Consider the following 27,474-nt stretch of genomic DNA (forward strand, 5'->3'; position numbering starts at 1 on the left):
TGGTGCGATTTCCTTTTTTAATATAAACTTGGATAACTCTTACATATAAGCATGAGTCTGTACAGTTTGATGACAACCATGCTCAATGGTTTATTGTATCTTTGGTTTCCTTTCCCAAAAAGAATATACAGTGGAATATTTTTAATTTCATATGATCACAGTGCCACTGTAATTTTTCTGTAACACCAAACCTATTTGGTCCAAAAATCCTGCTCCCCACTGTTAAACGTGAAATATGTTGTGCCTGGCTCTAAAACTCTCAAATTTAAAATGTTAAAAATGTATATATATTTTGCTTTTCTAAATTTCTATTTTTATATATATATATATATATATATCAGAAACATTATTTTGCTATTCATTTAATATTCAACAATATTATTGATCTGCCCGCATTGGCACCATTATATGAGAACTGAACTGAGCTGGACGATGACATCACCGTTTTCTCCAGAACGGCTATATATATATAAATGAACTAAATTAATAACTTTTTTACAACAAAAATGAACCATCACTGAATTTACTTAAGATGGACTATGACGCTATTTTATTCTAGAAACAAACTTTGTTGCATTATTTTCCTGTTATCTCTGTAAAGCTGCTTTGAATCAATCTGTATTGTAAATAAATAATATATATCTATATAAATAAAGGTGACTTGACTTGACAATGTTGTAGAATTCAGAACGGAATTCCGTCCTGTTGTAAGGCAGGTCTATAAAGACAATAGTAATTGTTCAGTTGAAATTAGTTTGGTGTTGAATCATTTCGGTTTAATAACTGTGTTAAAGATCATCACTTATGAAATTAGTTCATTTCATCAATAAAGCAGCTCTGGAGAAAACAGTGATGTCATCGTCCAGCTTCGTTTAGTTCTCATACAACAGTGTCAGTGCAGCCAGATCAATAATATTGCCAAATATTAAGTGTCCCCAACTAAGCAAGCCACAAGGTGACAGTGGCAAAAAAACCAAACTCCAACGGTGACAGAAATGGAGAACAAAAAAAAAAAACCTTAAGAGAAACTCAGTCGGGGGGCCAGTCCTCCTCTAGCCAAACTAGCCAAAAATATTCTAAAACTCTAAAAACAGTTTTCACAATATTCATGTGTTCCTGTCTAATTAGACACCAGCACCTTCTAATGAAACCTAGAAATGGAAATAGATCACAAGCTTGTCAAGTGACGCCCTTTATGACCCTTGTGAGTAAACGGTAACCGCAGAGAGAGTGTAGTTGCAGGCATGTGTGCTTATTGTAAAGCCGATTCCATTGTAAGGAACGGCCAGCATCAGCAAATACTCCAGGCTTTGTCCTGCCCTATAGACGCTTTACCCACTGCAGCTGGACAAATTTGTTGTGGGTTGGATTTTCATGGAGGGGTTTAGAATTCCATTTGATGAAACCTAAAGCTTCCCATAAACGGCGGTTTCTCATGCTGCATCCATTATGTTTGTGTGTTTGTGGACAGATATGTGCATGTGTTTGCAACTCATCTAAATTAGTGCATAGTCATATAAAGCATCTGATCCATGATGTAACAAGAAATTGGAACCACAAAACAATCCTGAAATGGGAAGTCCAGTAATCGTTTACTTGCATGTGCGTTCTCTCTGATTTCTCTGAAATCCTGGCCCACAATTAATTGGACAGTCATGGAGAACTAACCAAGCAATATATTTTTATACCTAGCCATATGTTTTATATTTACAGTCATGTACCACAGGAGAGGAAATAAGGCCTTTTTGAAATCTCTGCATCCTGTCAGCCATATTTGGTGGTGCTTGTTGTAGCAGATATCACTATCTCTTATACTCTTCTCTCTTATTCTAAGTAGGCCTAATCTTTGGTGCATAAAGGCCCGGGTATACTTTCCGCGTTCCTCTCCATCTCGCGCACAGTCGTGCCCACTCACCTTTTAAAGTATACTCCACCATGGATGAGCACACATGCGCAGTACAATTGCTTTTCAATACTCTACAAGACGTTAGAGGGCAGCAGCGAGTCGTGTCATTTACAGGACATTCGCTCTGAGGATAGAAGAACGAAAGTAGCCGATCCGCCATTGCATGCAAAGTTTAGAACAAGAGCCAAAACAAAAACGATGGAGAATGATATGCTGCTTTGTTTACTGTTCTTGTTGTTTTGCATCGCTCTTTCTGCACTCTTCTTCGACTTCTGCACAATACATCACAACTGCGTATTGCCACCTAGTGGACTCTTCTGTCTCAACAATCACCTTGCGTTTGCGCTGTTGTAAGCGCACCGTCCACGTGGACAGATAAAACTAAATCTAGTGTGCATGTCGAATGCCGAAATGCTTTCAAATAGAGCATGCTTTGAAAGGCTTTGTGTTCAGCTAAGTGTTTCTCTCAAAATTTAAGTATACTTTGGCTTTACTATAAAACTGCCTTGTAACCACTTTAGCAATTAAACTTTAGCAATCACTTAGCAACCAACAGAACACCCAATCAACCACCTATAGAAAGACCATTACAACTAGAGATAACACCATAGAAACCACCTAACCACACTGGAACCACCCAGAAGCCGTTAGCATTTAGCCTAGTTTTGCTAAGGTGGTGTCGCTGGAAGCATATATTTAGGATCTCATGCATGTAAAAAAGGTTATTTCCCTCTATGCGTATCTGATTTCATGTCACATTTAGGAGTGTTGTTGGTACTCAGCCACCCTGAAGTTGTAAATATACCGTAATAAACGTAAATCACAGATACCATTATGAGGGTGTTTACTGTAAACAAACATTTAGCTTTGTCTACTGGAATTTATGATCCCAGTGTTTGTGAGTAGTCTGAGGAGTCATTCCCATAGTGCTTTACTGTTGCCACACTGTGGTATTATAAATAGGCTGTATTCATGAAACCTGGAGCCACCCTCATCTGTAAATGTCTTGAATCTTTGGCAGAACCAGAAACCATTGGCATATCTCGAATCTGGCCCTGTTGGTAGTATGGATAGGCACTTATCAGCATTCTTCATCTCTCTGCACTGGCTTCCACTCGCTGCTCGCATCAAGTTCAAAGCATTGACGCTTGCTTACAGATCTACCACAGGCTCAGCTCCCTCTTACTTTCACTCGCTCCTACGAGTCTACATCCCTACCAGAATCCTACGATCGGTCAATGAGCGACGGCTCGTGGTTCCATCACCGAGAGCCACAAAATCACTTTCCAGAACATTCTCATTCACGGTTCCATGCCGGTGGAATGATCGCCCATCCCTCATCCGGAATGCAGAATCCCTGACAACTTTCAAAAGACAACTGAAAACTCATCTCTTCTGTGAGCACTTAACCTCATACATTTTCCTTTAATCCTCCCTTGTCTGGCTTATGCTACTATGACCAATGCCTGAACTTTGTATTTTGAGCACTTCTTGCATTGTTTTTGCCTCTTCACGATGACAACCTAACCCTTTGGACAAAGGCGACTGCTAAATGACTAAATGGAAATTCTGGATGGATCCTTTAAGTCCCTTTAAGTTATGCTCCTTTAACTGAATTTATGGTGCATTGATTACCACAATAAATTATTTCAAATCTGTTAAAAGAGGCACCTACAAAGGAAGTAAATGGGCCATTTTTGGAGCATTTAACAACAGAAAAAAAATGCTTATAATTTGATCAAAGCACTTACATTTATTCTTCTTTTAAAGGGGACCTATTATGCAAAATTCACTTTTACATGGTCTTTGAAATTGAATGTGCCGGCAGTGTGTGTACACAACCACCAACTGTTTTTATTAACAAGCATATTGTTTGTCTTTTGGCTATACTACTAAAACAGTCGCTGTGTCCGAAAATGCCAACTTCCTATAGTATGCGAAAAACAGTATACCAAAAGAGTAGTATGTCCAAATGCATAGTGTTCAAAAACCATTGGGCAAAAATGACCCGGATGACCTACTGTACCACTTTATAATCCCATGCAGTGATTTCGAACACTGGCAGCATTTTGATGATACATAATCTGCCCCATTCACTTCCACTGTAAGAGCCTCACTGTAAAGGAAAGAAGGGACAAGTGGAAATCATTGTTTGTGTGTTATGCCACAAATCTTGTCAATTGAGCTTAACTTGTACCGAACCCAGAATATTCATTTAAAGTTCACAGATGGGATAGAGATCCGTCTTTCCTGTGAAGCTCCATGCATAAATCAGAAACAGGACTTACAATATTGCTTTGTTTTTGCTTCTCTGGTAGGGTTCCTTGCTTGTTTCCTTTTCCTTGGCAGGTCTCTCACCCCTAAAGGCCAAAGCAAAGCTTTGTCCAGAACTACAAAGAACCAGTGAGAAACGTAACTGCACAAGTTTCCCCTTCCTTGATCTCTCTGTTTGTCCTGATCCTTTCATATGGACAGGATGTCACTACTGGAGACAACTCAACTAAATCAACCAATGATGGCTCAGCAAAACACAAATTAAAAGACGGAAACTGTAGAATGAAGCTTTGACTGTCTCATAAACCAAACTCTGACTCACTAAGTCCAAAACATCCCAACAAGTCTGGAAATAAAAAGAGGTTGAGGGAGCGAAGCGGATCATTTCATGTTATGTAACCGTAGCAGTTCTTTTTCTGCCACAAGTCATTGCTTTAATAAATCCATCCTGGTCTTATGCAATAGTTTAACGGGGCAGGTGATCAGTTTAAGGTTTAGAACATTGCTATGAGAACCTTGTGTTTATACTGAGATTATACTGGGAAAGTCCCACTAACTCATCAACACTGAACCACCAGGTTGTTCTTGAAAACAGCACTGTGGACGTAAGAGAAGATGTTTACAGAGGGAAGTGACTGTCCTGGGGCCTCATTTATAAAACTGTGCGTAGGAACCTTACTAAAAGTGTACGTACGCACAAAAGCCAAAAATGGCGTACGCAAAAAAATATTCAGACTTATAAAACCGTGCGTACGCCAGTACCTGCGCAGAATTCACTTTATAAATCCCAGTCAGCGGAAGATTGTGCGTACATGCGTCTCCACCCGAAATAACCATATATGGAGCTTACAACGCCCAGTTTTACTATGCAGATCCTCATCTACATATCATTTGCATATGATTATTCATCCACGTGATAACGTTTATCATATGCAAATGATATAAACGGTACAAGAAACATTACATTAATACAAATCTAGTAGTTATCCTTGCCTTGTTTTTGAATAGCCTATAAATCAAATAGTGTAAAATACATTTCAGAGAAAGTTTTTCTCAATCTTTTCCACTTGCCGAATTGTATTTTTAATTGATTTATATTTTTAATGGAAACAGATAGGCCTTGGGCATTATTTGCACGAAACTATTTTCTCAGACAATCTGGTATTATCATGATAAGCAATTATCTCTGTGGTTAAAACATTAAAACACAGCACGCCACAGGAAAAGTGTTCAAAAACAATCGCATCCACAACAAATATTTCTATTGATTGAATTGAATATAAAAAAATGTTGTAACTTTTCAGTATGATTTCATGTTTAAGTGTTTAACTCCATAATTTGAATGGCATATTTAATCTAAATGTTTATATCAGAAGTAAAACCATTTTTACCATCAACCAAGTTTAAATCATTATTTTATTTATTTAAACTGCGTCAGTTTCACTAAACGGGCCAACGCGCTCGCTGGCGCGGACATAAGAAGGAATGGATATTTGCTTCAAGTGACAGGCTTGGTGAGTGAAATTATATTTTGTATTATCTTTCTGTATCATGTTTAATTTTAATTCTAAATTCTAAAAGTGACCAAAAAGACATTTAACTCCAGCTCACCATCGGTGTCGCCAAACTGCTCCGTCTCCAAAATGTGCGTACGCATGGGTCAGAGTTTGCGTGTAGGTGCGCAAATTTTCACGTCAAGTTTTTCTTTATAAATCCCACCTTTTGCGCAGGAACTGGCGTACGCATGTTTTCAGCCCCGTTTTGTGCGTACGCAAGCTTTATAAATGAGGCCCCTGGCCTTGTGCAACCTTTGTTATCTCAGACAACACCTTGGAGAGAAAAACACAGCTCTAGTCAGCATTGGCTGTCATTCTCGTGATTTCTGGTCAAATGCAGTGACGATTATATTAGTAATGCTGTTTGGATTTAGTCAAAGTGTTTCACAATTCCAGAACAGAATCTGCTGAGGTTGCCAATTCTTGCATTTGTTTGTGTGTTCCTCCCTGAAGCATGTAAACCTATGTGAAAAGTGTTTGGAATTGAAATTTGTAGTTTTCAAGGCTGGGTTATGGATAATAATGTCAGCTTTGTGTTTCTGATCTCTCTTGTGACTGCAGTTTTGAAAGTGGTAAATACTGCAAATGAAAACTGATTTTGTGTAGAACAATTTTCTTTTACATATAAATAAATGAATAGAACACGGCAAGATCCATGTTTAAAGTCTCCCTGTAATCAATCAATGTATCCCTTAAAACTCATCTTTGATCACCAAAATATATTTAAGTGTTTTTTCCTTGAAAAAAAATTCTTCATGCCTTAAAATAGCTTGAATGTAACTCTACACTCTTGCCTTATTTAGTCTACGTGGTTCTATGAATATGCAAATAAGCCCCGCCTCCACTCACTCACTCCAGCTCAGAGATCCACTCGTTGACGATCACACGTTGACCTGATTGGTTACAAGGTAGTTTGTGACGTCAGAAACACCAGCGATTTCAAACACTGTCTTTGGTTCACTGCAGAATTTACTGCAGGACTTATGAATTTACATATGGTTTGTCTTAAAGCATATTTAAAATACCACATAGACATATAAACAATATTAAAACCTTGATTTTCACCACAGGGGGACTTTAAATTTAAATTTAGTATAATTTTTCGCCCACAAACGACAATTTCTTTTATTAAACAAGGATTTGTTTTAGCCGTCACATGAAACTCCATTGATAAAACGTATATACGCACAGATTTGAACTTAAGGTATGGTAAAATCCACGCCACCGTTCATCTTTATAAGAACGTGGCAGAGATGCACTTTTCCTTGTGGCAGAGTTATAGTACTGCAGGTATTTGGAAATCTATGGAAATCACCATTCTCAAGTAAAGGATTTGGACGTTAACTGCTGCTTATTTATATGTTAATGACATTAATTACAGGTGAAACTCGAAAAAAATGTATATCGTGCAAAAGTTCATTCATTTCAGTAATTCAACTTAAAAGGTGAAACTAATATATTATATAGATTCATTACATGCAAAGTGAGATATTTCAAGCCTTTATTTGTTATAATTTTGATGATTATGGCTTACAGCTTATGAAAACCCCAAATTCAAAATCTCAAATTTTGAAAAATGTTATAAGCTGTAAGTTTTTTATAAAAATTGTATTCACCTGTAGGCTTCGTTTGCAAGGTAGAGGCATTTGCGCGTATTTTTGTGCGTACACAGATCAAATGCAGGCCAGTTTCTATGCAACATTTTATAAATTAAGCACCAGATTACTCAATTTCCTATTGGAATAAATGAGTTTTGCTAGACAGATTACGCCAATCACCGCATTTTAAGTGTCATTTACATTTCCTTTCTTTGTGTTCTAGGTGTTCTGTCACTTCCGGCTCATTTCAGTCCGTACACAGAGGGATGTCAGACGGGACTGGAGAGCAGAGAGGATGCGTACGCTGAACTGGAGCTGCGGACACTCGAGCAGGCTTTACTGGCCACATGTGTGGGCAGCATCTCAGAACTGAGTGAGTGTCTTGACTTCCTTCCTGTCGGTCTGCTACGTCTGATACTCGTGCTTTTATCCTCTCTCTCGTGTTCATTATGAAACATACTGAATCATTTACAACTCAGAAAGGTCACATTTAAGCTAATGCTTATGAGAAGATTATACACGCTGGAAACTTTCAGTGTGGAGCTTATTGCAAATGTCACATCCTTAATATCGAATGCAAAAATTGCTTTGTACTGTACTGCAAAACTATATTTGTGTTGGATTCAGTGTTAATAGTGCAAAATAACAGTGCGGAAAAAGTAAAATAAATGGAAAAAGTACAAATGGACTAAAAAATATGATTAATTATAATTATGTGTATAAAAAACACATGGAAATAAATTTACAAATCCAACCTAAAATAAATTTGTATATACTTATTTATATGCATATTATTTTGCAAATGTATCTAAACATATACAGTGCTATGCATAAGTGAATACACCCATGCTAAAGTTGACTAAAAAGAGGAATAAAAAATCATATTTTGGAAATTGAACTTAATGCCTTAATTTAAAAAATTAGGAAAAATCCAACCTTTAAGGACACCAATTTTCTTTGTGAATGAATAATGTATCGTAAATAAATAAATGTTCTTCCTTAAAATACAGGGTGCATAAGTGAGTACACCCCTATGTTAAATTCCCATAGAGGCAGGCAGATTTTTATTTTTAAGTATTTAAAAAAAAAAAAAATTAGGATACTATGCATCCTGATAAAGTTCCCTTGGCCTTTGGAATTAAAATAGCCCCACATCATCACATAGCCTTCACCATACCTAGAGACTGGCATGGTTTTATTTCAGTTAGCCTAATAGCTAGTTTGATTTGCATTGAGAGATGATCTTATGGAAAGTACCCCATGCCAATCTCTAGGTATGGTGAAGGCTATGTGATGATGTGGGGCTATTTTAATTCCAAAGGCCAAGGGAACTTTATCAGGATGCATAGTATCCTAAAAAAAAAAAATCTAAAAATACTTAAAAATAAAAATCTGCCTGCCTCTATGGGAATTTAACATAGGGGTGTACTCACTTATGCACCATGTATTTTAAGGAAGAACATTTATTTCATTCACAAAGAAAATTGGTGTCCTTAAAGGTTGGATTTTTCCATTATGCATTAAGTTCAATTTCCAAAATATGATTTTTTATTCCTCTTTTTAGTCAACTTTAGCATGGGTGTATTCACTTATGCATTGCACTGTATATAAACAGATTATATATGTGCATATTTGTAAAATAATAAAATTACATTACATTACATATATATATATATATCATTGTTATTATATAAATAAAATATATTAAATTATAAAAGTATATAAAATAAAAAGTTTAGTTATTGTCTCTGCCTGTCATAGTGCTTGCATTGACACTCAACAGAGTCAAGATTGTAGCAAGTACCATATAGAGTAACAATTGCTTGGTGTTATTCCTGCAAACACAACATGGAAAAGGAGATAAAGCGGACACTGTTTATCTCTCTGACCCGATTAGCCTATTATTTTATGCTCTGGATAAACACCACCATGTTGTTCCCAAAGAGCAGGCATGTTTGCTTTCTAAACAGAAAGTTCTGTGACGGAAATAAAGAAAAAACAAACGAAAAGAGGCTGGAAGTCAACTGAAAGTCTTGTGTATCTGTTATTCTGGATAATTCCTGTAGGATGTTATGGCGATAGATACTCCTATAAGAATTCAATGAAGATGAAACGCTTTACCAGTCTCTCCTCTGACTTCATGATGCCTGACTCATCTCCACTGAAACGAAGCATGTCTGTCTCAACACGGTTCCCTTGATAAAAGCAACATCTGGTCCGGGGTTTATTGTTTGCTCTGGATATTATACAAGTGGAAAGCTGAACAAATGTAAAGTACAAAGATTACAGTTCCTTATTCAGCGGAGTCTGACTGTCGGTCCATTGTGCAACGTTTCGGTTCCCTCCTCACACAAGTTTACATTTGAAAATGGGATATTTCCCCTGCAGTTGAAGGAGGTCTTTGTTGGCATGGGCTGTCTTCTTCTGAGCTGTTTTACCTGTGTTTACTCATCATGCCACAGGCCCAGAGGTGGCAGGGTTGGCGTCTTTCCATTAAGAGGCACGGATTTCCTCCGGCAAAATCCTGAACACTTCGCTGCTTGTCTCCCACAGCACAAGGGCACGTTCATGCAGACCAAGCGTTCGGTTGGGCATTAGCAATCGCACACAAACTCTATGAATTCAGTGAGAGCTCTCTTTGTGCACCGCCTGTGAGGTTGGCACCTCCCCACGAGCTCTCGTGTAGGTTTGATCCAGTTGTACGCAGGAGATGTGGCGGACAGTGGGGCATCTGTACGTCTTCAGCTGCCCTGGGACCCTTGACACACATGGGGCATCTATACAACCGAAAATGGTGGATTTGGGCCCATAAAACAAATCTGGGGTGGTGAAAAATTTGCTGTTGTTTGTAGCCCTTTCAGTTGGAATTTGGTGGGGTGGTTGAAAGGGAAGAACCTCAACGCCCTGATATACCTCAAGCAAAATCAAAGAACAAACTGATGTGACGTCATTTTAAAGGGGACATATCATGAAAATCTGACATTTTCCGTGTTTAAGTGCTATAATCGTGTGCATCTAGCAACCCGGAAAACGTGAAAAGTGACAACCCAGTAACTTTGTTTTGGTAAGATCTTTCTCTGCAAGCATGTCAAAAAATAAGCCGATCAGATTTCACTCCCCTTCTGACGTAGGAAGGGAATCTTATTATAATATTACCGCCCCTTAATCTGCACGTTCCCAGCAATGGCGCCGCCATTTGGTTTTGAGTTTGAGTAAAGCATGTAAACTGTTCTGTCGTTGCTGCACAGACGAGCACTGAACACTGTTTGACCAAAAAAATGTCACAGCTGTCTCATAAAGACCTCAGGGAACTGTGTCAACTTGTGTAAAAGTTAAACATGACGGTACATGCAAGTCGATGAGATGAATCAATGTGACTCAACTACATAATGGATAAGTGGATACTAACCATTCAGAAACGTCCAGGTGCGTCTAAAAGTTCCAACCTCTTCCTGAGTCTCTCTGTAAGACTGCACTCACTGAGATTTTGGATGAGTGAGATTCGCGTGTTTTGTTATCGCCGGAATATCCGAAGCTCGTGTAAAGGATCGGCCCTCTTTTGAACGGGGGCGGAGCAGCAGTTAATTTGCATTTAAAGGGACACACACAAAAAACTGCGTGTTTTTGCTCACACCCAAAAAGGGGCACATTTGACAAGCTATAATTAAATAAACTTCGTTTTGGCCTGATTTTGTTTAAAGGTGACATATTATGTCCCTTTTCACAAGAAGTACTTGACAAATTCTGGGAACAATTTCAGCTCAAAATACCCCTCAGATCATTAGAGTTCGTTTCCGAAGCTTGAAACCTTACGGAAAAGGTTGCCTCGGCTGGTTAACACCTTCGATCTACCATTGGTCCGTGGTGATGATGTAATAGGCCGGTGTGGCTCTGAGGCTCCGCCCTCTTTGACATGGAAATCTTCATGGATTCATTTGTTCAGTTCAGTTTGTTGAGATAAGATGCGGGTATAAACATGAACTCACTGGAGAGCTGCTTCAGAGCAGAAATTGAAGTTGCAATTTTAATTGAAAGTGACACTGTTTTTTATGTTTAATGCTGTAAAGCTGCTTGATTTTAAGCAATCTATTGTATAATGTTTGTTGCATTATTGAGAGGAAAGTCCGCGGTCAGTCTGTGTCAGGATGTTCGCTAACAGTATACCACTGCTTATGTTTTTCAAACTTATTACCGCTAAACGAACGACAAAATGATCTTTTCTGTGAGTATATCAGGGCCTTTACATTGCAACAAGTATTACCACGAGCTTTCAGGATGTTGTATTTATATCCCCAGTCCAATCGCACTGATCTCAGCCTTCAGGGCAGGCATTAGTAGCAAAGCCCCAAACGTCCTGATTGTTTCATAAATTCTCTTAAGACACTTTGTAGGGCCTGGCAGAACACAATAGGGCCCCTATTGCTACAAGTTTGGCAAATTTCAGATGATAATAACAGAGGATTCTTCCTACTCACAAACCACTCTGTGGTTTGAAAATGAACCCAAGGGCTGATTACCACAAATGAAGTCTACATGTTCCCACAAATGGAGTGACCAGCCCTCTACTTTGCTTCTCAAGTTAGCATAGACATGCATTGAATGATATCTGTGTGTGCATATGTAGATTAGTTGGTAATAGGACTGTTTCCAACCACATGTTGAGAATTAAATTTTTATCGGACTCGTGGTACAAATAGTAGATGGTGCAACATATTCTTATTTAGTGGAACTGCGAGATCCATAAAGGGAAAAACAGCAGGTGGGCGTTTCATCCACAGAGAGACGTGTACTATCTCTCTCACATTCCACATATCTATGAAGGCCAACTTGTGGCTTTTGGTTTCAATAAGGGTCCAAGGACTTGTTAGCTTCTACTTGAGGTTTGCTGATAATTTGATATCTGGGTCAATGACAAAGAAGAAAAAGGAAAGGAAAAATATTATTCTAAAATCATTTTATCTGTTCCGATCCATTCTTATCCATTATTTTCCAAACATTTTAAATATATATTATTATATAAAAATTATTTTATCCATTATTATTATATTTGTGTGTCTTGGTGCAAGCATTCATAATCGTATCTCAACTTGATTTTTGGCTTAATAGGTTGAAGCAAATGTATTGTCTTGTTCCTTTTTGTCTTTGATTGAAAAGCATCAAAAAGAGTTAAGCCAAGAATATATATTTTAAGATAAAAAGTAATAATTCATAAATATCATTGTTTTTGGAAGGTTGTACCATGTGACATTTTACAACCTGAAATAACCTGGTCCATGTCGTGAATGAATGAATGAATCTTTTTATTTATTTGTGTTTTTATTATAAATACATTTTCTTTTTCTTCATGCTGGTTGCACCACATGACTTGGAATTGTGTAATGAGTTAACAAAAATTATCATTGCTCAAAAAATAATGCTAATACTGCTAAAAACAATACAATATTGTGCCAGACTATAGTTTTTCTTTTTTATATAATTCCATTCTATTACTAAGGATTTTTCTTCATTATGTACCACAAAGCCCAGAAAGGTAGTAAAGACATCATTAAAATAGTCCATGTCACTACAGTGGTTCAACATCAATGTTATGAAGCGACGGAGAATACTTTTTGTGTGCAAAAAAACAAACAAAAATAAGGACCTCACAATTCAATATTTGACCTTATGCTCATGGCAAAAAAAAATAAAAAAAATAATAATAATAAAAAACAAACACATATTAATCATAGGCGAGGTGTATTCAAGTCATTGTAATGTACAAAGTGCATTTTTAATTAAATTAAATGAACCTTTATTGGCCTGCTCTGAAGTGTCTGATTGGTCCATTGTTTGTCGTTATCATCAGGTGACCTGGTGTCACGGGCCATGCACCATATGCAGCGCCTCAGTTCTGTCCGGCACGGGCTCAGTCCGGCACGTCATGCCCGCCAGCAGCAGCAAGTGTCCTGGTCCCCGGACGCCCTCCACACGCTCTACTACTTCCTCCGATGCCCTCAGATGGAGTCCATGGAGAACCCCAACCTGGATCCGCCCAGGATGGCCCTGAGCAAAGAAAGGTGAGCCTCATTATTATTCCCCTCCCATTAATCCAGTCTCCAATTCACACAATGGGTGCTAAGCTAATTAACACCCCAAACCCCTGATGGCCCATTGATATGTAAGTAAGCTCTGTGAAATCCAACAGCCTCAAGGTACTTTAAAGCTGTTAATGATATAGTAGAAATGTGAGGAGCTCCTCAAAACCCTTTTCCAGCTGCTGTTTCCTAAACGTTCGTTATATTTTGTCCTTAAAGAGAGGTTTGTTTTAAGCCTGGGTCATTAGCTGTCTGTCTTTCTACAAGGATGTCCTCAGGATATTACCTGCTTGCTAAAGGTAAATAAGAAGGTTTATGTTATGCAGGGTTCAGTTACATGTGTACTGTAAATATTAGCTCTTCGCTGAGTTACTCTTGGAAGGACGCCTGTTTGTAGGATTCAAAAAATGTTGAGGAAGCAACTTGCCAAGATAAAAGCTTCTAACAATTTGAGGCAGTCAAGCGACAGTTGCTAGCATTTTGAAAAAGTAGTTAGCTACACTAGCTACAAGCTACTAACAAAAACTAGCTACTCAAAAGCCATTTAAAGTCCCTGTAAAGTCAAAATTAAGTATGTTTTCTGAGTTTGTCACACCACAGAAAAAGGTGTTATTAGCCACCCAGCCAAATTTGAATGATAAAAAAAGCTGGCAAGTACATAAAATAAGCTATCAAAATCTTGCAAAAATGAGCAGTAGTCTCTGCTCTCAAACGCTGGGGGCGTGTCCGCTGGCTGCGCTGAAACCACGCCCACTCGCGGGAAAGCTGACGAAAGCCAGCCGACGATGGCACCAGTTGTCGGCGCGACGGGAGGATGAAGGCCGAGGCGGGAGATAATCGGTTCGGCCCCATTCACCAGTAACAGCGGATTATCAGTGAATCCCAGTTGTCTCCGACGAAAGTTTATAAAACTATCCTGTGTAAAATGATCACTACAGAGGCGGATTTTGGCGGTGATCCTAAGCTCTCCATCAAGGTGGCTCTTCACAAAATTAATCCACCTCTTCTTGATGTGATCGTTTTTCGGAAATTTAAATAAGGACACCGATCTGTTTTGTACGTGATCACATCCAGGTAGTACGCATTTCCGTGACGAAGGCATAGCTAGCTAGCAAACTGTAGGCTGTAGTAACTAATAGTACTGACAGTAACTCGCGATCGGCAAACTGATGTGAATGAATGTGCTATATTGTTAGGGGAGGGGCAGCGTCAGGGGCTCCGATGCGTCATCAAGTAGGGGCGTGTCCAGGAGCTCAGGGGCTTCAGTGCGTCATCGAGCCCCCGTTTTAGCCCCGCCCAAAAAATCCGGAACACAGCAATGGTGAAAAACTGTTTAACGGTCTAACTCCACAATTCAGTACTTCACAGTTCACAGTCTTTGTAATATGTTTTATCAATACATTTCTAACATTTCTAATGTGTTTAGAATTTTTTTTTTTAATTGCCTTTACAGGGACTTTAAGTCACACAATGGGATAAATATTAGCGATGTAGCTACACAACATGTCAACTATACAACTACACAACACATATCAAAAACATCTGAGTGACCTTTACGCTACTGATAGCATTGCTACTGTTTATATAGCAAACAAGCCTAAGCTAATATTCTTTTTGTATTCTTGATGTTTCATCTTTGACATGTATTTGATTTTGAAAACAAGTGTGTGTTTAAATGCCACACTTTTCGCAAACTTTACCAAAATCAGCTCAAAAATTACTTATTTAATTAAAAAAATGGGTGACATAGGTACAACAATTTCTGGAAACTTTATCCCGCATCCAAAAACAAAGTAAATCCAGCACGTCGTTGATGGGCTGAGATGTTTGTTTCTTTGATGTTTGTTGTTGAGCGCCAAGCACAATTGTCCACGTGTTTTGCGATTTGTGTGTATACGAATGTTTGCAATTATCAGGTTGTATGTTTTTTAAGTAAAGGGCGAATCTTGATATTGGCTACAGCTGGATCACTTGTGTAAGACCTTCAACTAACAAACTTAAGTGGAAAACAACAATGGAGCCTTACTGCCAACTCCAGGACTCCAATCATGAATCTTCCTTAATGCTTGTGCCAGAAAAAATTTCTGTGTGTTTGGTAGAAAGGCAAAATGGGATACAGGTGGTGCTGCACTCCTGGCAGTCATTACGGTAAAGGGCTCAATCATTATTTAAGGTCTTCTCTCTGCGCCTTCTATTGAAAAGTCTTTAAAACCTCTGCTTGAAATGAAACCACAATGGCACACTGGCGTACTGTGTGGTCCTAACAGGGGCCTGTAAACCGAAAGGGGGCGTTGCAGATCCAGTGAAGTTTGGATATGTGAGCTAGAGGTTTGTAATGGGAAGTGTTGATTTATGATGGCTGAGGACAGGCTCTTATGGAGTGGGTGGAGAGAGAGGGAGGAACGGGTCAGAGGTGAATGGGAGTGCTGGGCTGTAAGTGGTCGCACATTAAGGAGTCATTGTAAGATGAGAGGGGTGGAAGGTACGCTGACCCCAAATCAGGACAGAGAAGACAAGACACATCCACACATACCAGCTAATTGGAGTATAGAAGTACCATCACCAATGAGTACTAAGATGAAGTTTCTAAAATGAAGTTTAAACTACAGTGTGTGGATAATTATTATGCAAGTTGATATTTTAGCATTTTAGCAATTCCAAACCACACCTTAATCTTAATACCTACTATTAATTTTGTATTTAATCATTTATAAGTGATATATAACTGTTAAGGAAGGCTGGAAGTGAAAAACTATTATATTCAGGTGTGCATAATTAATAAGCAAGTTTTCTTTTACAGGTAAAATGAGGCAAAAAAAGAGATTTAACTGCTCATGAGAAGGATGCAATATTAATGCAATATTAAAAAAATAGCTAAATTAAGACATGACCAGTTGACAGCAAAACACTCATTGGTTCAGCACGGTCATACAAGCTAGCTAGAGAGCTTTTTTATTTTTTTCATTTGATCATTTCTTATCTCACCTTGTGAAACGAGAGTCAGACAAAAAAAAAAAATTATATGTTTGCTGTTAGTCGGACACGTCTAGTAGTAAATTCTCACAAGTATATATACACAGTTGTGGGTAGATTGCTTACAAATTGGATTACATTACAAATTACATTACATATTTTAGGGAATATAATCTGATGATTATACTTTTAGATTACTTTTGAACAGGATACTCTTGTACTATAGTGATATGACAAAATACAAAGAGAAGTGCATTAAACAGGATTTCCTAAACTAGGGTTTGTGAAGAAACTGCTGGTGGTTCGTAAGTTGGTGAAAAGCTAATAATTAATTACACCATAACAAATTTTAAATAAAAACTGGCATTTTGTGAATATTATGTAATCAATAAAATGTAACTGTAGTCTGATTATTTATATAATAATAATAATAATAATAATATATTTATTATCTCACCTATACTAAAAGAAGTGAGCCAGACAAACAAAACAAATAAAAAATCATGCTGACATATCTTGATACTGCATTAGAAAATCCCTGCAAATCTGTCCTCTTGGTGCAAGGTGTGATTGGTAATATCCACCCATAATATCTACCCCCAGCAGTGAGGAAACGATAAGCAATAATTAAAGAAAAACAGAAAAGACTGCAATATGAATGACCGTTGTGCACTAATTAAACAATAACATGTTGTTATTTCTTCAAGCCTCGTTCAGAATCAGCCGATGTATAAAAGACTCTTTATCAAAATCTCAGTGGTGGGCTACAGTATAGACTACTATTTACACAGGATTTTTGAATTCAAACAAATATACGGAATAACGCTCCCATTTAAAGTGATGCTGGGATTAATCATCATCCGCTGCCAAAACCGCTAGAAATTCCTGGCTTGAAAACCACAGCGTTTAATATGCAGTGGCCATGGAGTTGCCTGCCAGACGCTAGTGTTTGTATATGACTCAGAGAAATACTTCAGCGTTATATACGTTTAAAGCGAGGGAAACAGCCGTGTGGTCTCAGTAGTGAACTCTTAATCACTGTTACATCTCTGCTGTAATCTAGTCACGTTAGAGGCCTTAACACATGTGTAAATGCTAGTCCGCCAAATTAGCCCAAAGCGCTATAAGGTTTCCACAAGCCCTGATTAGCCAAGCTTTGATGTAGGCTGAAGCTGAGCTCGGGTTTCGGGTCGAAGGCCGCGGGTTGAACTTGAGCCCTTCATTCAGAAGCACGGGTCATTGTTGAAAGCGTGACCCAGAGGCCAAACCGAACAAGAGATGAAGGGAGGCACTACGACTTTTGCTTTTCACTAGCATAGCGCTCTGACAACAGAACAAAGCAGAGTTGTAAAAATGTTGAAGAGCTTAAATTTCATGCTGGTTTTGTTTTCCATTCAAGGAGGAGTGGACTATGCATCAGTAAGTTTACGTTCGTGTGTGTTTGTCCCTGAACGTGTGGCCGGTAGTTGTAACCTAGCTTATAATCATCTTTTGTTTGTTGGTCGAGAAGCTTTGAGGACTCAATAATTCTATTTAGCAATGGAAAAATGTCTATCAAGTGTGTATTCAGATTTGAGAGTTGTACTTAATGCTTTTAATGCTGTTGGTAGCAGCAGCCAGAAGCACCAAGCCCATTCAAACTAATGGTTCCTCTCAGATGTTTGAAAAAAAGAGAGAAAAAGTGGATTTTAAAATGCAACTTGAGGGAAAAAAAAAAAAATCCCCATCAGCTTCTCCTGTCGCAGACTTATTTAGTGTACTGACTGATATCTTTTTTCCACACAAACACACACACACTTACAGATACACAATCAAATCCTTGTATGCTCTCACAGATATCAACTCCCCAACACCATCCACCCCCTCTTTTGAGCGACCAAAGTAAACACACTTAGCTGGCTGCAATCTATTCGTCTTGACAGTGGTTTTAAGAGCTTTGGCACTTGGAAAATTCCCTTGATCAATACAGTAGGCTGCTAAAATGCTCTTCTAAACTATTTTAGGGAAAGTATGTGGTTATTAAGTGTGTTTCTTTTCGCTTCTTCCCTCACTTTCCCATGAAGATCTTTCCTTGGATTAAGGTTGAGCTGTTTTACAACCACAAGTCAAACAAATGTTACTTAACCTCATCTGGTTTTCTGGCTGTAGACGTTACACAGCTCGTTGCTTGCAATACACTGCTTTTTCTGTTCAGACAGGCGGATCAAATCTGATTTATGGCATGTCATGGCCAAATCTGTTGTTTGTAGCTCACAATAAAGCATGACTTTTTTTTTCCAAGTTTCTTCTCCAATTATCACTACAGCAATGTAAATATTAAAAAGCTAGAAATATTATATATTTAAGTACGTAAATACAAATATTTGGCCAACAAATTGCAACTAAACCGCCATGTTGACCATTTTAACGCATGTCTTGCGGGGGTACATACCTCAGTACTCAAGGGGGCGATAGAGTTCCCTTCAAAATGTTTATTTTGTTTGACGTTATTTTTCAAGATGCTAGCTATAAACATGTCGACTTTAACCCTGTAGAGGACGCTGATGTGCGCTTTAGCGCCCATTGTGGCAACACTGAGAATGCCATGCGAACTGAACAAACATCTGATTTAATCACCTGCAAAACAGCTGACAAAAAAAAAAAAAAAGTTTGATTCGGTGTCTTTTTGTATCTTCCCTCAATATTTAAATTTAGCCTCTCTAAATTTAGCTTTGTCTTCAGATGTTTCACACTTGAAAGCTGCCTTTAGAATTTGAATTGTCTTTTCTTTTGAACCAAAATGGCTCCCATCAAGTTGTCATCTGCAAAGTTGATCTGTTTGTTGTGGTTGAGCGCGTCTGTAGGTCTCAGGAGATCACTTTCTCTGTTGCGCATATCTTGTGTGTTTAATGAGCTTCACGCTCCTCTCTGTACGTCTCATTTGCATGTCTTGCCGGGCTGACAGACTCTCGGCGGGATGACTTGTTTTTTTTAGTTTGACGTCATTGTGTTCCTGCTGTGCATCGAGCAGAGCGGTGACAAACTTTCACATTGGTATCTTCTCTGAATGCGATGGGCGGCTGCGGAGACGTGACCAAACACCAGCTGGAGGTTCCTCAGATTCTAGGCTTTACTTAGAAAAAGATTAGATTAGGATTTGGGAAGGGGATGCTGGACCTGTATCAGTGCCTGGTGATATGTCATGGTTCAGGCTGACTTGGATGCTAAATAAAACTGATGGTGGTACTCAGTACGGGCTGTCCTTGGGGTCCTAGCTGTGAGTGTGCACATTTAGGGTTTTTCACTTCAGTCCTCTTTAAAAGTCCCCCGTAGTCAATAATTGTATCCCTTAAAACTCCTCTTTGATCACCAAAATTACATATTTAAATGCTTTTTCCAAAAAAAAAAAAAAAATCTTCATAAGCTAAAAGAAATAGCTTGCATGTAACTCTATACCCTTGCAATATGTGGTTCTATGAATATGCAAATGAGCCCCGCCTCCACTCACTCACTCCAGCTCAGACGATCACACGTTGACCTGATTCGTTACAAGGTAGTTTGTGACGTCAGAAACACCAGCGATTTCAAACCACTGAAATCCACCGTCTTTGGTTCACTGCAGTTTTAAGGAGAAAATACTCAGCAATGGTGTTGAATTATGAATTTGAGTTTGTCTTAAAGCATATTGAAAACACCACATAGACATACGTATAAACAACATTAAAAGCTGGATTTTCACCACAGGGGAACTTTAAAGAACCACATGTTTTTCATTCACACTTTTGCTTTTTAGAACCCAAAACACTTAAATATTGGATGATAATGATAATAATTATAAATTGAATATTAGTATATTATATCATATTATACAAATTTTTTTTATTCTTTTCTTCATTTTTGAAGGACGCCCAGGACCAACATGTTCCTGGAACAAATTCCAATCAACCAATCAGATTTTAGTCTTAAAACCAGGGTTAGGTGCTTCTACATCAGTGTTATTCAGCTGTCATTTCACTCTGATTTTAGGGATAAGTTATGGGCAGGGTTAGGTTTAGGAATATGGTTAGGATTACATTTTCGGACAGGATTGTTGTTCCTGGATTTTGACTCAGCAAAATCAGGACGTGCTACCCAAGACGGTCAGATGTTTAGAACCCAAAACACTTGAATATTGTATGATGATGACGGTAATGATGATGATTTATCAATAATAATAATAATAAATTGATTATTAGAATATTTTACTATATTTTTGAAGGAACAAGACAGTCTTTTTAAATCCTCCAGTCTTCATTTTCAAAGGTTGAGACTAATATAGTCTTGATCTGGGTCCAGTAAACAGCCCATATCTGTCCTCGTGTGAAGTTTTTATTAAGAAGCTCACACACATACAAACAACACATTCATGTCTGCAGGGAGTGGCACTGAGCTGCTGAAAACAAGAGGACTTCAGCCGCCGTATCTCATTCTCAGCGTGAATTCTTTGATATGACAGGCCGCTGAAAGACACGGGCCGCCTCGGTTGCACAAGCCCTTCTTTAGAAACACTAGCAGATTAAGTGCGCTGTGGCCCAACTTGTTTTACACAACTGACTTGTCACACACACACACACACACACACACACACACACACACACACACACGTGTGCATCTAAATGAGGACATACTATAGACATAATTGTCTATATATAAAACAATATATTACAATAGATTTATTCTAATCCACAACCTAGTGCTAAAAGAAAACTTTTTAAATTTTTTGAATTAATTTTTCATTCATACATCTTTCTCTCTGAGGGTGTCCCAATGAGGTTTTGTCAGATTTAGTTTCACTTCACTTTTGAGGAAAAATCTGGATTTATTTTTATTTTGATCAATTAAGGGGAATTTTTACCATTTTATATTTTGAAAAATAAAACACATTTTAAATACCAGATCTGAAATCACTTAATGTCTGTCTATCATCAAGAGCAAACAAAAGACCGTTTTAGTTGCTTACAACTCGGGCTGCACGATTAAAAAAAAAAAAAAAAAAAAAAAAAAAAATTCAATATATATTTATAAAGAATTAATCACTAAATGATTGAGGTGATTTCAAAAGGGGAGTGAATCTGCATAGAAAATAATAAACAAATAACATACATAGATAAATACTACAACAGAGATACAAATGAAATAAACAGTGCTTTATGTTTTTCATGTAAGTCTTCACAGTATTAAGCTACGGAAATGTAATAGAATGTAAAATAACACTGCATAATCTTCACTGAATAAATTAAATTTAATCAATCTTTGTTAAAGCTAAAAAAGTGATTTTAGCTTTCTATTTCAGTTTGATTAACATTGATACATTCAGCTGCAGGTTTATTAGGCTACTGGCACTTTAAGGCCGAATGCACTGATCCAATATAATTATACGCATCAATGTTCTTTCTCAATTGTGTACGTTCACATACTGTAAGTCATAAGTGACTGTTTACGAGAATACTCACCGAGACGGGCATTTGCTTGTGTGTGTGTGTTCAAGCACAAGAGAACTGAATTCGATGCTCTGTGTGTGAATGCGCACAGAAAACAGCGTGACTTCCGAATCGAGTTCTGTTTCGCATCATCTTGCGCTCAAATGGCTTAAAATGGCTTGAATGTTGAACGATTTAAACCGTGGTGCCATTTTCCGAACGGATCGTGAATCAACTCTGTTGTTATTAATATTGCAACCATTTTTCAACCAAAGTCTTGGATACAAACTTAAGTACATGTTGTTTTTCCTGCATTCCCCAGGCCGTTCCTCCTCCTCCCCCCGCTGATGGAGTGGATGCGTGTGGCCATCGTTCACGCCGAGCATCGCCGCAGCTTATTGGTGGACAGCGATGATGTCAGACAGACAGCACGGCTCCTCCTGCCTGGGTTAGACTGCGAGCCCAGACTGCTAAAGTAAGACTTTCATGTCATAAAACATCCTGACTGACAATGAGTGAAGAAAATCCTAGACTTGCATGGAGGAACATCAGCTTTTGATAATCAGACACAGAGGACTCTTTTGATAATCAGCTAAAACTCCCTAGAAGCCACACCATAGCATCACACGAAAAACACCCTCAACACCTTAGCAACCATAGAGCAACACCCTAGCAACATTCAGAATACCTTAGATACTGTAAAGTCAAATTTCATGCTGATTTTAAAGGTGCTTTGTCAAGTTCTCCAGCTGTGGTGACCTTGTTTTCCAAGTATATTTTTTTATTGCATTTAACAAATGTTTTTATCGCAACCTTGTTAGACTAATTAAATCTGTTTTAAAATGTCAACTGACTTTTAAACACTGATAAAAACACAGTCAGGCACTTAAAGTGTCGCAGAGCTGAAGGTATCAGACATGATCTCATGCTGACTCTTAAATGTGACTTGACTGTATTAACACACTGGCAAAGAGCTGCACTGATCCTCATGCTGATGTCAAGGCTTAATGATTTGAAAACACTTGAAATTTGAAAACACTTGAGGAAAATCCAGCACTCCACCCATGAAAGCATGTAATGACCAACACTATCCATTTCCTCACTCACTCACTCACTCTCTCTCATCCACTCACTCTCTCTCATCCACTCACTCACTCTCTCTCTCTCTCATCCACTAATTCCACTCACTCACTCACTCATCCACCCACCCACCCACTCACTCTCTCACCCACCCACCCACCCACCCACTCACCCACTCACTCTCTCTCTCTCATCCACTCACTCACTCACTCACCCACCCACTCACTCTCTCATCCACTCACTCACTCATTAATTCACTCACCCTCTCATCCATTAATTCCACTCACTCACTCACTCACTCACTCACTCACTCACTCACTCACTCACTCACTCACTCACTCACTCACTCACTCACTCACTCACTCACTCACTCACCCACAGTCACTCATTAATTTCACTCACTCACTCCCTGTCATTGTCACTCACTCTTCTCCTGTCTTTTGTAGGCCAGAGTGCTGTTTCAGTTCCTTCAGGCGTCTGGATGCCAAAGCGGCCACAGATAAGTTCCAGCTGGACCTGGGCTTCCGCATGCTGAACTGCGGCCGCACTGATCTGATCGGCCAGGCCATCGAGCTGCTGGGGCCTGATGGTGTCAACAGCATGGATGACCAGGTACCGTAAGATCAGAACACCACCAAACTATACATCATTCTGTTACACGGATGTGATGTTGTGGATCCAGATGTCCAACTCTGCTCTCTCTGCACCTGTGCAGGGTATGACCCCGCTGATGTACGCCTGCGCCGCTGGAGACGAAGCTTTAGTCCAGATGCTGATTGACGCCGGAGCCAATCTGGATGTGGCGGTATGTACCACCCGTTGCTATATTAGTCACTATTTTTGGATGTTAAGGCTTGTTTATACCAAGTTAAAAGGGATTAAATGTCAATTAAATATTTGCCAAAAAAAAGAGAGCAAAGTTGATGGCAAATTTTAAGTTATTTGATAAAAAATATTCGCAACTAGAGATTTTTCAAGAGATCAACCAAGTCTATGGACAAAACCAATATGCGTTTTTAAATGTTAAAATCTTTTAATCTTTCAATTCAATTTCAATTGTACAAATGTTTTGATAACCTGTTGTGATGTAGTTCTAAAAACACTAGAAAAAATATCCTTAAATCTATTTTTTTTAAAAATACCTTTTTGAAATGGGGGAAAAAACCTTACTTGAATTAATTGTTTTGCATTCAACCAAAAAATCTCAAAAAAATAATAATATATATACATATAAAATATGTATTTGGACAAGGCAGCTGAACAATTAATAAAAAAATTTTTTTAAAAGCTAGCTTATGATTGATCATTTGTCAGATTGTTTTTTATTGTAATGTTGTAAATGTTTTTTGTGAAGAAATGGAAAACATCCCTGTATGAAAGCTGACAGTGTTTTTTGTGTTCAGGTACCCGTTTGCTCTCCCAAACACCCTTCAGTCTACCCTGACAGCCGCCACTGGGTGGCGCTCACGTTCGCTGTGTTACATGGACATATATCAGTAGTTCAGGTAAAGAACTGCTTGCTTATTTATTTTTTTTGGCCTAAACCAGTCAAGCGCAAACCCCACAGCTGATTCTAAAGATTTCATTGGTCATCCTAGTCACAACACTGAAACAAATACTAACCCTAGCCTTAGTGTAGCACTGTCGAATAGTTCCAACCATAGTTCTGACCGAATCCATGAAGTCTTCTTTACAAGTAAAATTTCATTGGTCACATGATCGAGTTGTTTGTCTACGGGCCAGGGTTTGTACTTAACTAGTGTGGGAAAACATCACATTGTTTTACTTCTTTCTTTTTTTTCTTTGCACAATTGGTTCTGTATCATGAAGATATGCTACTACTACTGACATCCATGTATGTCTTACAAAGAAGTAGACTTCAAGTTAATTGAATACCCAAGTATTTCCAATTTCTAATTTCCCAATTATACTTTATGTAGCAAGTATAGCCAACTAAAATCAATGTACTAGTAATAAACTTGCAAGTGTACTATTTCAATACTTACTGGAACTAAACTGGCCCATTTCTTAGTTTATAAAAGTATGCTTTTAAGTGTACTTTAAGTGTAACAGTGGTAAACTTGTACACAACTAGTTAACATCCAAGTTTTTCTTTTGTACTGCAACTATACTGTGAAGTATACAAGTGAACTTATAGATGTACTGTTATTTTACTAGTTATAGGACTGGTTTCACAAACAGGGCTTAACTTAAGCCAGCATTAGGCCTTAGTTCAATTAAGATAATTTAAGTAGCTTTTATAAACCTGCCTTGAGGAAAAAACATTATTGATGTGCATCTTGAGAGAAAACAATGGCATTGACATACTTGTCTGTGCAAGTTGATTTCAGTTAAAACAGCTCAAACATGCATTTTAGTCTGGGACTAGACAACATCGCCTTGTCTGTGAAACCGGGGATAGACTTCTAGCCCACTTTTTAGTTAGTGAAAGTACAAGTATACTCTCAGTAAACACATTTTAATAGTCTATATACTCCAAGTACACTTAAAATGTTTCTTAAAGTGAACTTAACATTATGCTTATAGCACTTTAAGTATACTACATGGTTTCTAAATTTGTATTAATTTTAAATAGACCTTCAACAGTACTTTAGCACAAGTATAGGCCAAATGTATTTTTCAGTAGAAGCAGAGCATACTTAAGTATAATTTTAAGTTTATCTCTGATAAGTAGCTTACATAAAAAGTAGATTGATACACTTATCTTTAGTATAAAGTATGTATACTTTATATCACACTTAAAAAAACTTCTTTTTTGTAAGGAATGTAATATTGTTAAGCCACACAATGTAAGTTTGATCCTTGTGTTTATTGTTAGCTGTAGTTTTTGCTGTTACTTTCTTAACATGAATGTTTGTATGTCTCTTCAGCTTCTATTAGATGCCGGGGCAAACGTGGAAGGAGCAGCTGTGCGTTACGGACAGGAGAGTAACGCTGAGACGCCTCTTCAGCTGGCGTCTGCCGCAGGTGTGTGTGTGTATGTGTGTGTGTGTGTGTGTGTGTGTGTGTGTAGCACAACTCCCTCACTTGATTCAGCCTCTCTCACAACCTCCACCAGCTCAGATTTACAGCCTGCCAGGGAAGGCTGGTCACTCCCATCCCAAACAGGAATCCCTAAAAATATGGCCATGTGTTGGCAGACCGGAGCCAAACTGTAGAGGCCACAAACTGTACGAGAGTTGACAGAATTGGGTCAGGAAGACGTGTTTTGCAACAGTTCAGAGTGTTTAAAACCTTTTATAGATGTGGGGACATTCAGCAAGAGGTTCTGCAACATTCGAAGGAGTAATGTTTTGTTTTACCTTTAGTAAGTAAAAGGTTTGGTATACGTAACCACTATCTGTCCTACTTCATTCCCAATACCTCACTGTGACCAGGTCGGCCAAGTTTCTGAACTTCAATAGGCAATTTATATTGTAAATGTGGGCGGTAATGTTAATATTTCACTTCTCTGGTGTAGAGTAGAGTAGATTTTGGACAATGTTGTGAGTTCTTAAAGTTAGAGCATGTTTTCCTAGTACATCAAGCTCTTTTGTCTCTAAAGATCAAGGAAAAGTTGATTCCTCAAGACGTGACCCTTCCAAGATCATTACAGTAATGATCATGAAGTGTGTTCTTTTCTTTTATTGTGGTTCTCTCTCATTTACTCTACACATCTCTGCAACCTCACCATCTGTTTCTTCTTTCCTTCTCCTCCGGTCACTCTCACAGGGAATTACGAGATGGTGAGTTTACTGCTGGCGCGGGGGGCAGATCCCCTGCTGAGGTCCCAGGACGGCCACGCTCTGACATCATCGCTGTATGAGGACATGAACTGCTTCAGTCACGCTGCTGCACATGGCCATAGGTAATACCTCCCATCATCATACTAACACACTCACTCCTCACGAACTCTGAATATTCTCAATTATTACAACAAATACACAGCTGCATTACCACATAATGATCTCATATAGAATATCAATGTCAAATCATGGTGAACGTGATTTCACCAAGTACCACATGTTCCTGGATCAACATCTTTGTTGATCCTGGAACAATTTTCCAATCAACCAATCAGATTTGAGGGACAAGTTTACAGTTTATGTCAAGTTTAGGCTTAGAACCAGGGTGAGGTGCTTCTACATCAGTGTTATTCACCTATCATTTCCCTCTAATTTTAGGGAAAAGTCATGGGTCGGGTTAGGTTTTAGGGTTAGGGATAGGGTAAGGACTAAATTTTGGGACAGGAATGTTATCCAGGATCAACAAAACTTGGCAAAATCACGGTGACCGTCAAATCATCCACATTCTATCTAGCCAATCATTCATCATCTAGTTTTCTATATGAATCTGTCATATTATTCATTTCTATCGATCGACTATCTGTCTATCTAATTATTCATCTATCTATCCAGCTATCATAGCTTTCTATCAGTCTATCTTTGTCCAATAATTTATTAACCATCTATCTATAATCCACTCAGCCAACTGTCTATCTACCCATCTATCCGACTCTCTAGTTATCTGTCCAATCGTTCATTATCGATCAGCCGTCTTCCTATATTTAATCAT

General features: G+C 38.3%; 1 protein-coding gene across 1 annotated transcript in view; it reads left to right on the forward strand.

Moving 5' to 3' along the window:
• The window catches only part of abtb2b (ankyrin repeat and BTB (POZ) domain containing 2b), a 57,817-nt gene that overhangs the window by 25,201 nt on the left and 5,142 nt on the right, over window positions 1-27,474 (forward strand). The window contains exons 2-9 of the mRNA XM_084396509.1: window positions 7,558-7,707; window positions 13,180-13,390; window positions 22,142-22,294; window positions 23,346-23,511; window positions 23,615-23,704; window positions 24,303-24,404; window positions 25,791-25,887; window positions 26,632-26,767. Of these exons, the coding sequence (XP_084252635.1) occupies window positions 7,558-7,707; window positions 13,180-13,390; window positions 22,142-22,294; window positions 23,346-23,511; window positions 23,615-23,704; window positions 24,303-24,404; window positions 25,791-25,887; window positions 26,632-26,767 (1,105 nt within the window). The remainder of the gene's footprint in view (window positions 1-7,557; window positions 7,708-13,179; window positions 13,391-22,141; window positions 22,295-23,345; window positions 23,512-23,614; window positions 23,705-24,302; window positions 24,405-25,790; window positions 25,888-26,631; window positions 26,768-27,474) is intronic.

This window comes from Rutilus rutilus (genome assembly GCF_951802725.1).
Source record: "Rutilus rutilus genome assembly, chromosome: 23".
NCBI classification, from domain to species: Eukaryota; Metazoa; Chordata; class Actinopteri; order Cypriniformes; family Leuciscidae; genus Rutilus; species Rutilus rutilus.